At 32.3% G+C, this 9,058-nt stretch overlaps 1 protein-coding gene and 1 long non-coding RNA gene across 3 annotated transcripts; one reads left to right on the forward strand and one right to left on the reverse strand.

Annotated features, from left to right (window-relative positions):
* The first annotated feature begins 1,329 nt into the window (after positions 1 to 1,329).
* LOC130979382 (S-type anion channel SLAH3-like) lies at positions 1,330 to 5,159 on the forward strand. 2 transcript variants are annotated; one of them, XM_057902813.1, is made up of 6 exons: positions 1,330 to 1,481; positions 2,116 to 2,257; positions 2,428 to 2,940; positions 3,176 to 3,946; positions 4,361 to 4,392; positions 4,491 to 5,159. In XM_057902813.1, the coding sequence occupies exons 2-6, from the start codon at positions 2,123 to 2,125 to the stop codon at positions 4,897 to 4,899; spliced, it is 1,860 nt and encodes a 619-aa protein (XP_057758796.1). In that variant the 5' UTR covers positions 1,330 to 1,481; positions 2,116 to 2,122; the 3' UTR covers positions 4,900 to 5,159. The 2 variants fall into 2 exon arrangements, with proteins under 2 accessions (XP_057758796.1, XP_057758797.1); XM_057902814.1 differs by having other exon boundaries at positions 1,424 to 1,481; positions 2,154 to 2,257.
* A 2,256-nt stretch (positions 5,160 to 7,415) lies between these two features.
* LOC130982940 (uncharacterized) lies at positions 7,416 to 9,058 on the reverse strand. The gene is made up of 3 exons (XR_009087213.1): positions 8,779 to 9,058; positions 8,592 to 8,692; positions 7,416 to 7,625 (listed from the first exon to the last, which is right to left on the reverse strand). It is a non-coding gene; the product is annotated as an uncharacterized LOC130982940 (long non-coding RNA).

Genomic DNA, 9,058 nt, shown 5'->3' on the forward strand with positions numbered 1-9,058 from the left:
ATCGTATTTCTAAAATAATATCAATTTATTTTATCAATCAATTTTAATTTTAAGTCAATTTATTTTTTAAAAATATAAAAAATAATACTCTAGAAAAAACATTCCATTAAGGATGCTTTAAGGTTACTAAATCCTAACCTAAAATCAAGGGATCCAAAAGGTTATAAAGAGCAGCCAATTCAGTGCATGTTGTAATGATAATGACATAATTGAATCCATTGACTTGGCATCTTGTCATCCATCTACTTCAAACTATCTTCACCTTTTAATATTCTTGCTAGCTATGTCTGATTGTCTATAGTGTCCATATTTTTTTATTTTTTTTTATTATTTTATGTGTTACCAGTTTTGCCCTTTATGCTCCATTTATATTGGACTCTTATGTATTTTAGAAGAAAAATATAGCTCCAAAATTTTGTGACCATAAAAGACTACTCCTTTGTCTTTGGTTTTGTAAATGTATGTAACTTTGTTTGGAGATTATAGCATGACATAAATTTATAAATATTCAAGATAATCAGAAATATAGACCCAAAAAAATGTACTAGTATTTTGGATTGTGTAAGGAAAGATTTTGTTTGATAGTAATATGAGATAAAACAAAAAAATAAAAAATAAAAAAATAACAATTCATATTTCTATAGAACTACTGAAAATCGCTAAAATAATAATTATCAGCAGTTTAGTAAGAGAATAAATAAAATAAAATAAACTAAAAAATTTATTATTTTTTCATATATTTACAATTTGAATGTCTTATTATATCTTATATGTTAACAGTTTTTTCAACAAATTTACTTCATTAATTTGGGTTGATTGAATAGTCAACTTATTCGTTCGCTTAAGCAAGTATTAAAAGATTCGAATCAATTGACCATTAGATAGGAGCTCAGATTTGCGACTGCGACAGTCTTTGACCTGTCGCACTAGAGATACGGTGGGGAAAAAAAATATAGTTTACCTAACCAAAAAAAATCAATTGATGTATGTTAACAATTTCATGAATGTTGAATGTTCTTGAGTATGCAATTGGAGGAGGTTCTACACTTCTACATCTAAACATGGCTGGCACCTACTCAATGTTTTTTTTGTTTACATTGAATTCACATCCAAATTGTTTAAGTGAGAAAAACAACAACATTATAAGCTTGTTTAAGAATGATGTTAAGTCTTTTCAAAGTTAACAAAATAATATGAATTCTTGCCTGTCATATTCCTACCATATATATTTTTATGCAGCTTTGTCTTTTAGCAAAGGACACGTCCTTCTCACAAAAACCATTAATAAGCAGCCGTGATTATCTCAAATGTGCTTTTGATGTACTTGGATCCTAATTCATCATCTTCCTTTGACTTCAAACTATTTTATGCCTACCATGTGTTCTACTTATTTCCTCAGTAGGTGAAAATTTCTCACATTGGTTCATTTTCTTCGATCATCTTTCAGTCATCACTGGAAAAGAAGATAACTACTTTTGAAGGTTTGAATTCTCTTTTCTTGTTATGTTTTTTGCATTTTCTGCAGCTTTATTTATACTATGATAGTATTTGATCATTCTTGAAATTTTCCTTTTTTATTTGATTTTGATGTTGAGAAGTCTTAATAAATTGCTGCTTCATATCTTCATGTGGATTCATGGCTAATAAGAATCCAATTCATTAGATGGGGTATATTGCATTTATGGTTTTAATTTTTAACCAGACTTGATAAATGTTATCACTGTTTCTATGGAAGATTGAAAGGGACAAAAGCTTCATGTATCTAAAGTTTTCACCATATAATAATGCTTATTGTTGGTCCACTAAATTAATTAGTTATTTTCTGCCACCTTTTTTATTTAAGAAAAAAAAAATAAAGGACCTTTCCCTGTTTGTTATTATGACTGAACCAGTATCTTAATTAGATTGCACACAAATGCATTAGGCATTGCCATTAAGATTTGATTGTATTAGAGTGAATATGTTTACATCATTGGAACATAGTTTCTCTGAGAAAGAAAAGGACACTTTGTGAACTAAGTGGATGATTGTGATCCCATTCATAATTGCAAAGATTTTCAATTTGGCTCAGAATCTTGTGGATGTAACTAAACAAATTTTTATACATCTTTTCAGGTCTAGCATGGAAACTAACAAAAAAATTGAATTAGCAGAACAAGGTTCTCCTGAAGTTCCATCACTAATTAAGTATATATCATCAAATGAAGTAGTTGGATTTGATACTGGTGATGCTCAACTTCCAAGCCCATCTACCAAAGTAAGACATATTTAGCTCCTTTCGGTGTGGTTCACAGAAGGATTTTGCGTTCCTGGGAGTGCGAAAGCATTCTGTGAACCACACACACCCTCTGTACTTTTTCAAAACTCGTTTATAATCTCGAATTTATGTTCAAAATCCAATTGATTGAATTTTGAATGTTGCAACAGGAAAGTGAATTAACATCAATAGAAAGACAAGGTGATGAAGCTGTGGTGATCAACCACCAAAGGAAGCAATCTGTTTCAATCAGCATGCCACTAACCTGTGAAGAGGCTCTGCCACATGAAACCAACATGGTTTTCTTCAGTGATGAAGTTGGTAGAGACGGTGTTCCCATTTCTGCAGTTGATGCAGATTCTAAGTCTCCACAGCAATCTAAATATTACTCTCAACCAATGCCAAAGGCCTATGTGCACCCTACTGATTCATCACCTCATGGAGCAGAAATTCCAAACCATCCTGGCATCAGAGCCTTCAGGGATAAGAGATTTGATTCCTTCAAAACATGGTCTGGAACACTTGAGAGACAGATATCAATGCTTAGAGGGAAGTCACCCAGACATACTAGAGAAGAAGAAAACAATAATAACAACAACAACAATGTCAGGAACACTGAAAGGCCTGTACCGGTTGATCGATATTTCGATGCATTGGAAGGACCAGAATTGGAGACACTAAGGGTATGTATGTGGTAGCCTTCTTCCACATCCAAAACAGTTATTAAAAAGTCCAATTTTGGGTAATCTGAAATTAGCCATTATATTTCATACATAATAGACTTGTGATGCCAGAAAATCTAGACTTAAATTTACTTTGCACAAGTGAACAAGATACTATTTAACTCATTGAAGGTCTAAATAATTTACTTATTATAGATTGGTTCTAACATGCTATCTTGTTTTCCTGCTCCAACAGTCTTCAGAAGAGATACTGCTTCCTCAGGACAGCAAATGGCCATTTCTTCTTCGATTTCCTGTCTCGGCTATCGGTATCTGTCTTGGAGTTAGCAGCCAAGCAATTCTCTGGAAAACACTTGCAATTTCTCCATCCACTGAGTTTCTTCACTTAAGCCTCAGAATAAACTTAGTCCTATGGTTCATCTCCATTGCTCTTGTTATTACTATCTTCACCACATATCTTTTCAAGATAATTCTCTACTTTGAAGCAGTTCGTCGCGAGTACTACCATCCGATCCGTGTTAACTTCTTCTTTGCACCCTGGATAGCCCTTTTGTTCTTGGCTCTTGGTGTTCCACCATCAATCACAAAGAACCTTCACCATTCACTTTGGTACATTCTAATGACACCAATTTTCTGCCTTGAGCTTAAGATCTATGGACAGTGGATGTCTGGAGGCCAAAGGAGGCTATCAAAGGTTGCAAACCCATCAAACCATCTTTCAGTTGTTGGAAACTTTGTTGGAGCATTGCTTGGTGCAACAATGGGACTGAAAGAAGGGCCTATTTTCTTCTTTGCTATAGGTTTGGCTCATTACACTGTCTTGTTTGTGACTCTCTATCAGAGACTTCCAACAAATGAGACACTCCCTAAGGAGTTGCATCCAGTGTTCTTTCTATTTGTGGCTGCACCTAGTGTTGCTTCAATGGCTTGGGCTAAGATTCAGGGCTCTTTCGATTATGGATCAAGGATTGCTTATTTCATTGCCATGTTCCTTTATTTCTCACTGGTTAGTTTTCTCCTCATATTTGATGAAATATGCATATTAATCATGAATTGCAAAGATGCTTTATTTAGTCCCTTAAATTTCGAAAGTAACAATATAGATTACATTTTGCAAATCAATTTAGTCTTATTAGACAGTCAACCATAAGTCAATTATTACTGTTCTACTAACGTGTCATGTTAAGTTATGTTGACTGGTGACATGGCATGTCAGAAGAAATATTATGTAATGACAAGGAATAGTTGACTGTCCAAAACTAAAATGTTTGAAGAAATGTAACCTTGGGACCAAATTGAACTTTTCTAGCATAATGAAACCAAACCTTTTCACATCAAACACTTTAATTTTAGTACTTTTTTTTTATTTCTAGCTTAAAAATCTCTTATTAATTAGTTTCATGATCCTATGATTTTGCAGGCTGTACGGATCAATTTTTTCAGAGGCTTCCAGTATGTTGATCCATCTTCTTCCATATATCTCTTATTGGTTATGAACTTTCTGACTAAAGTATCTGATATATATATTTATGTGATTCTTGATTATGCAGATTCTCACTTTCATGGTGGGCCTATACATTTCCAATGACTGGTGCAGCAATTGCAACAATAAAATACTCAAATGAGGTCACAAATGTTTTCACAAAAACAATGTGTGTAATACTAAGTATCATCTCTACATTGGTGGTAACAGCACTTGTTGTAACAACCATGTTGCGTGCATTTGTGTTCAAGGATCTGTTTCCCAATGACATAGCTATTGCCATAAGTGACAGAAAAAGAAAACCCCACCATCATCATCATCATAGGAAATGGTTTCATCTTGGGCATGGAAGCCATGACACTAAAGAGATTGAGAATTACTTGAAGTTTGTGGATTCAGATAAAATTGATATAGAAGCTTCAACAACACTTCATCCCTCTAATAGCATAGAGGATTCTTCATCACCATCTACCTGAGGATATGGTACTAATTAGTTCTTCATAAGAATAATAAAATCATGAGGATAGTTACACATGTGAGGAGCATAATAATTAAGAGTTTTGATTATTGTTCCAGTGACCATGTATGTTAGAATATGTGAAGGTTTGTGTATGAAGATTGAAGAACTGAATTTTGTAGCAAAGGTTTGTGTGATTGTAATATATTTGAGAATCACTATAAATAATGAGTACTTAATTATAATAATAATACAATGATCCTATAGTATATAAAAAGTATAACAGTAATGTATGTGATTTGTGAATGTGATCAACAAAAGCTAAATAATGGTCTTTTATGCATTATTTATCCTTTCTTATGTTACCATATAATATATAACATTGAAATAAAGGAGATCTCAGTTTCCATTATTTCAAAAGAGTTATGCTAGGTATACACTAAAATCAGCCACCAGTATAAAATACATGCTGGAATACAAATACGCATTGAAAATAAATTAAATCACACATATATTTATACACAAATATATTGGTGGCTGATTTTGGTATACAAATAGTATTTTGAAAGAGCCTAGCAGTGGAAACGACACAAATATCCAACACAAGAACAATATGGAAGCACTCACAACACAATATGGCAGCAACTATAACAAGCAAATATAGCAAGTAAGGCAATAACAAGAACACCCTGAGATTTTAACGTAGAAAACCCCCTCAGTGTGAGAGGTAAAAACCACGAGTTCGTCCAAACTAATGAAATAGCTCCACTATAATCAAATGAGATACAAGAGAGTCTCAAACAAAGCACAATATTCATCATTTTAAAGGTACTGAACGACTGAAATTTTGTATCTCGCGATTAAAATTTTAGTTTCAGTTTCTAATAATCAAACACAATAATCAGTTTCTATATTTTTATGCATTTAATGTTTTAAAAGTATATTGGTAATATTAAAAAATAAATACTTTAACAAAAACTTTTCACTTTTGCTTACTTTAACAGATGTTATTTTAAGGCACGTTTTAACCGGACCTCATTTTCTTTAAAAGTTTTTGGCAATGCCAATTTTGTAATTATACATTGCTTTACATGTGTTTTTTTCTTTTTTTTTTATATATATTTTTCGTGTGAGATAAGATAACTATTATTAAAATGTATGTAAAAAATATGTGTATTCTTGTTGTATTTTGTCATGAGTCAAATGGTTGAATTAAATGAATTAATTTTTGTTAAAACATAACACGTTAACCACTAAACTCACATTTTTTCCCCCAACTTGCATGATCTATCTATATATTGATCTAGCTAATTAACACATACTAGAGTGAGACCCGCGCAATGCGCGGAGAGGTAGATTACTTATATTATAAATAGATTTTGAATTTATTTTTTTTATAAAAGACATAAATTATTTATATTAGAGTTATATAAAACTGCATTTTCATTTTTTTTTCATTTTTTGATTTGCATTAATTGCTACACTTTATTTTTTTGCGTTTTTTTTGTAAATAATTAAAAAAATAAATGAATGAGAATGAAAAACATATAAAAATGTGAAAATAAATTTAAAAAATTTTTGACAATTAGTATGAGAAATTAAGAAATGAAGAGTAGTAAGAGTCTTAATATGTATAAATTGTAGAATTTGAATATTTGTAACTGAAATTTTTTATAATAATTATTATTATGACACTTTTAATGTATGTTTATTGCATTTAATTAGTACTTGATGTTTCAATTGAATAATAATAGATAAGAATTTTTTGTTTTAATTTTTTTAAAACATTTTACTAAATAGTGATTGGTTGATTTTCATCTTTTACCAAGTTATTAGAATTGCTGATGTGGCATCATTAGCAAAGAAAAGATGGCTTAAATTCATTGTGGAGAAAGTTAGTATCAGCTTTTATATATTATAAAAATGTTAAATTAAATTTAAGAAATTTTTTACAATTAATATGAGAGATTAAGAAATGAAGAGTAGTAAAAGTCTTAATATGTATAAGTTGTAGAATTTGAATATTTGTAACTAAAATTTTTATAGTAATTATTATTATGACACTTTTAATGTATGTTTATTGCATTTAATTAGTACTTGAATAATAATAGATAAGAGTTTTTTGTTTTAATTTTTTTAAAAATATTTTACTAAATAGTGATTGGTTGATTTTCATCATTTGCCAAGTCCTTAGAATTGTTGATGTGGCATCATTAGGAAAGAAAATATGACTTAAACTCATTGTGGAGAAAGTTAGTATTAGTAAAGAAAAGATGGCTTAAACTCATTGTGGATAAAGTTAGTATTAGCTAGGGGTGGCAGTGGGGCGGGTAGGGGCGGGTTTTTACTCTACCCGACCCCGCCCCGCCGTCCCGTCACTCAAGTACTACCCGCCCCGCCACAACCGCGGGTAGTAAACTGCAGTACCCGAACCCGCCCCTGCGGGTACCTGCCCCACCCCTACCCGCCCCTATAAAAATTAAATATTTTAATTTTTACATATTCATATCTAAATTAAGACAAAAACTTAAAATTCATAGATAAATTAAAATGCAAACATAAAAATTCATATAATGTCATTAGCTCAAATAACTTGAAATAAAAAAAAAAAGTATTAGATCACTACAAATTTAACACCATAATAAAGAAATTACAATATTAGATATAAGGGAATCTTCAACCTTTATTCTTGATCACTGTCAACATCTTCATCATCATTAAAAGTTTGCAAATCAAGATTTAAACCTGAAAATCAAAAGATATAACAATTAACAAATTAATTGGTACTATGTAAAAAATTAATGTAAACGAAGATTAATCAATATATCACCTTTAATTCAGCTACTAATTTATTAATATACCTTTGTTCCTAATATAATAAGCTGACGCACATTACTAATTCTAACAGTTAACATTACACTATAAAATAGAAAAAAAAAAATAGCAGAATTTATGGTTTATGCAAAACAATGAAGATTTGAAAGGCACAGTTATTAGGTGATGACCAATTTATTATTTTTCATCTCCTTCACATTTCATGTAAAACTGCCAGAGCTCTTCGGGTTTAAAGCATGAGCTAACATACATATACTATAACTTGTAAATAAGTTTAATTTAAATTATCAGCAATGATCGCATTGGCGCATAGTTAGAGTTTATGATACCCTATAAAGAACCACACCAAGTGTCTCAAAGAAAAACCTTTGAGAAGGAGGCATAAGAATTCTTCTATCTATCTAGCAGTTTATAAATCTGCCATCTTATAGGATATAAAAATGTTCAAGTTCAGTCAGATTAGATTTGAGACTTAGTTTTCTAATGGCCTTCTTCCTTTTTAGCATATAAATGTTAGCACCTTTACTGCTAGCAAGTTTCATCTCTCTAGACCATTTATTGCAAGTAATGAGTTAACAATGTGAAAATCGATTTTGGCCCATAGATATGTAATAGAATTTGTTATTCAAATAATCATTATCTGTAGCTCAGTAATCTTGAATATTGTTCAATTCTGTTTAAAGGATTTATCATATGGGTGACTTTATATTTATTCTCCAGGAGAAATTTCAAATGCACAATTCTCTCCATAATTAGATTGTTATTAAAATTAAATATGCACTTCTTATCAATCAAAACAACTTTATTTTTTCAAATCTGGTAGAGCATGCTTGTGGGATGGAAAATCTGCAAAGGCAGAGGGGCTTAAAGACTTACCGGCGGTCAGAGACAGAGAAAAAGGGCTCCGGTGAGTCGGTGACAGGCTCACATGCAACAGCGACAGTCAAGCTCACAACGACGGCGACCAAGCGATGAATCTGTGGAAGAACATAAGAAGAACTTAGATCTCACAATGATGGAGAGACAGAGAGCACGAGAGAGAGAGAGAGAGAGAGGAACTTACGGAGATGTGCGAGCTGAGCAGTGAGGGCGAGGAGTTGCGCGATTGAGCAGCGAGGGCGAGGAGTTGTACGGCTGAGCAGCGACTGGCCAACGGCAGGCGGGAGGTGAGCACCGACAGCAAAGAGCAGTGGGACTAAGTAGTGACGGCAAGGAGCTGCGGAGCGACGGCGCAATGGCGGAGAGGGGATGGGAGGCTGAGATGAGGAGCAAAGAGCTTTGGTTCTATGCCTATGAAGAAGAAGATGACCACCTAGGGATTTGGGGACTTAGGGTCTGATGGT

Source organism: Arachis stenosperma, chromosome 5 (genome assembly GCF_014773155.1).
Source record: "Arachis stenosperma cultivar V10309 chromosome 5, arast.V10309.gnm1.PFL2, whole genome shotgun sequence".
Lineage (NCBI taxonomy): Eukaryota > Viridiplantae > Streptophyta > Magnoliopsida > Fabales > Fabaceae > Arachis > Arachis stenosperma.

What these genes read in the sequence shown, in the direction of transcription:
- LOC130979382 (XM_057902813.1), top strand. Translation starts at nt 2,123, where the DNA reads ATGGAAACTAACAAAAAAATTGAATTAGCAGAACAAGGTTCTCCTGAA. An exon ending in CAGAATTGGAGACACTAAGG is followed by an intron (nt 2,941 to 3,175) that starts GTATGTATGTGG and finishes CTGCTCCAACAG; the next exon opens with TCTTCAGAAGAGATACTGCT. An exon ending in AATTTTTTCAGAGGCTTCCA is followed by an intron (nt 4,393 to 4,490) that starts GTATGTTGATCC and finishes TTGATTATGCAG; the next exon opens with ATTCTCACTTTCATGGTGGG.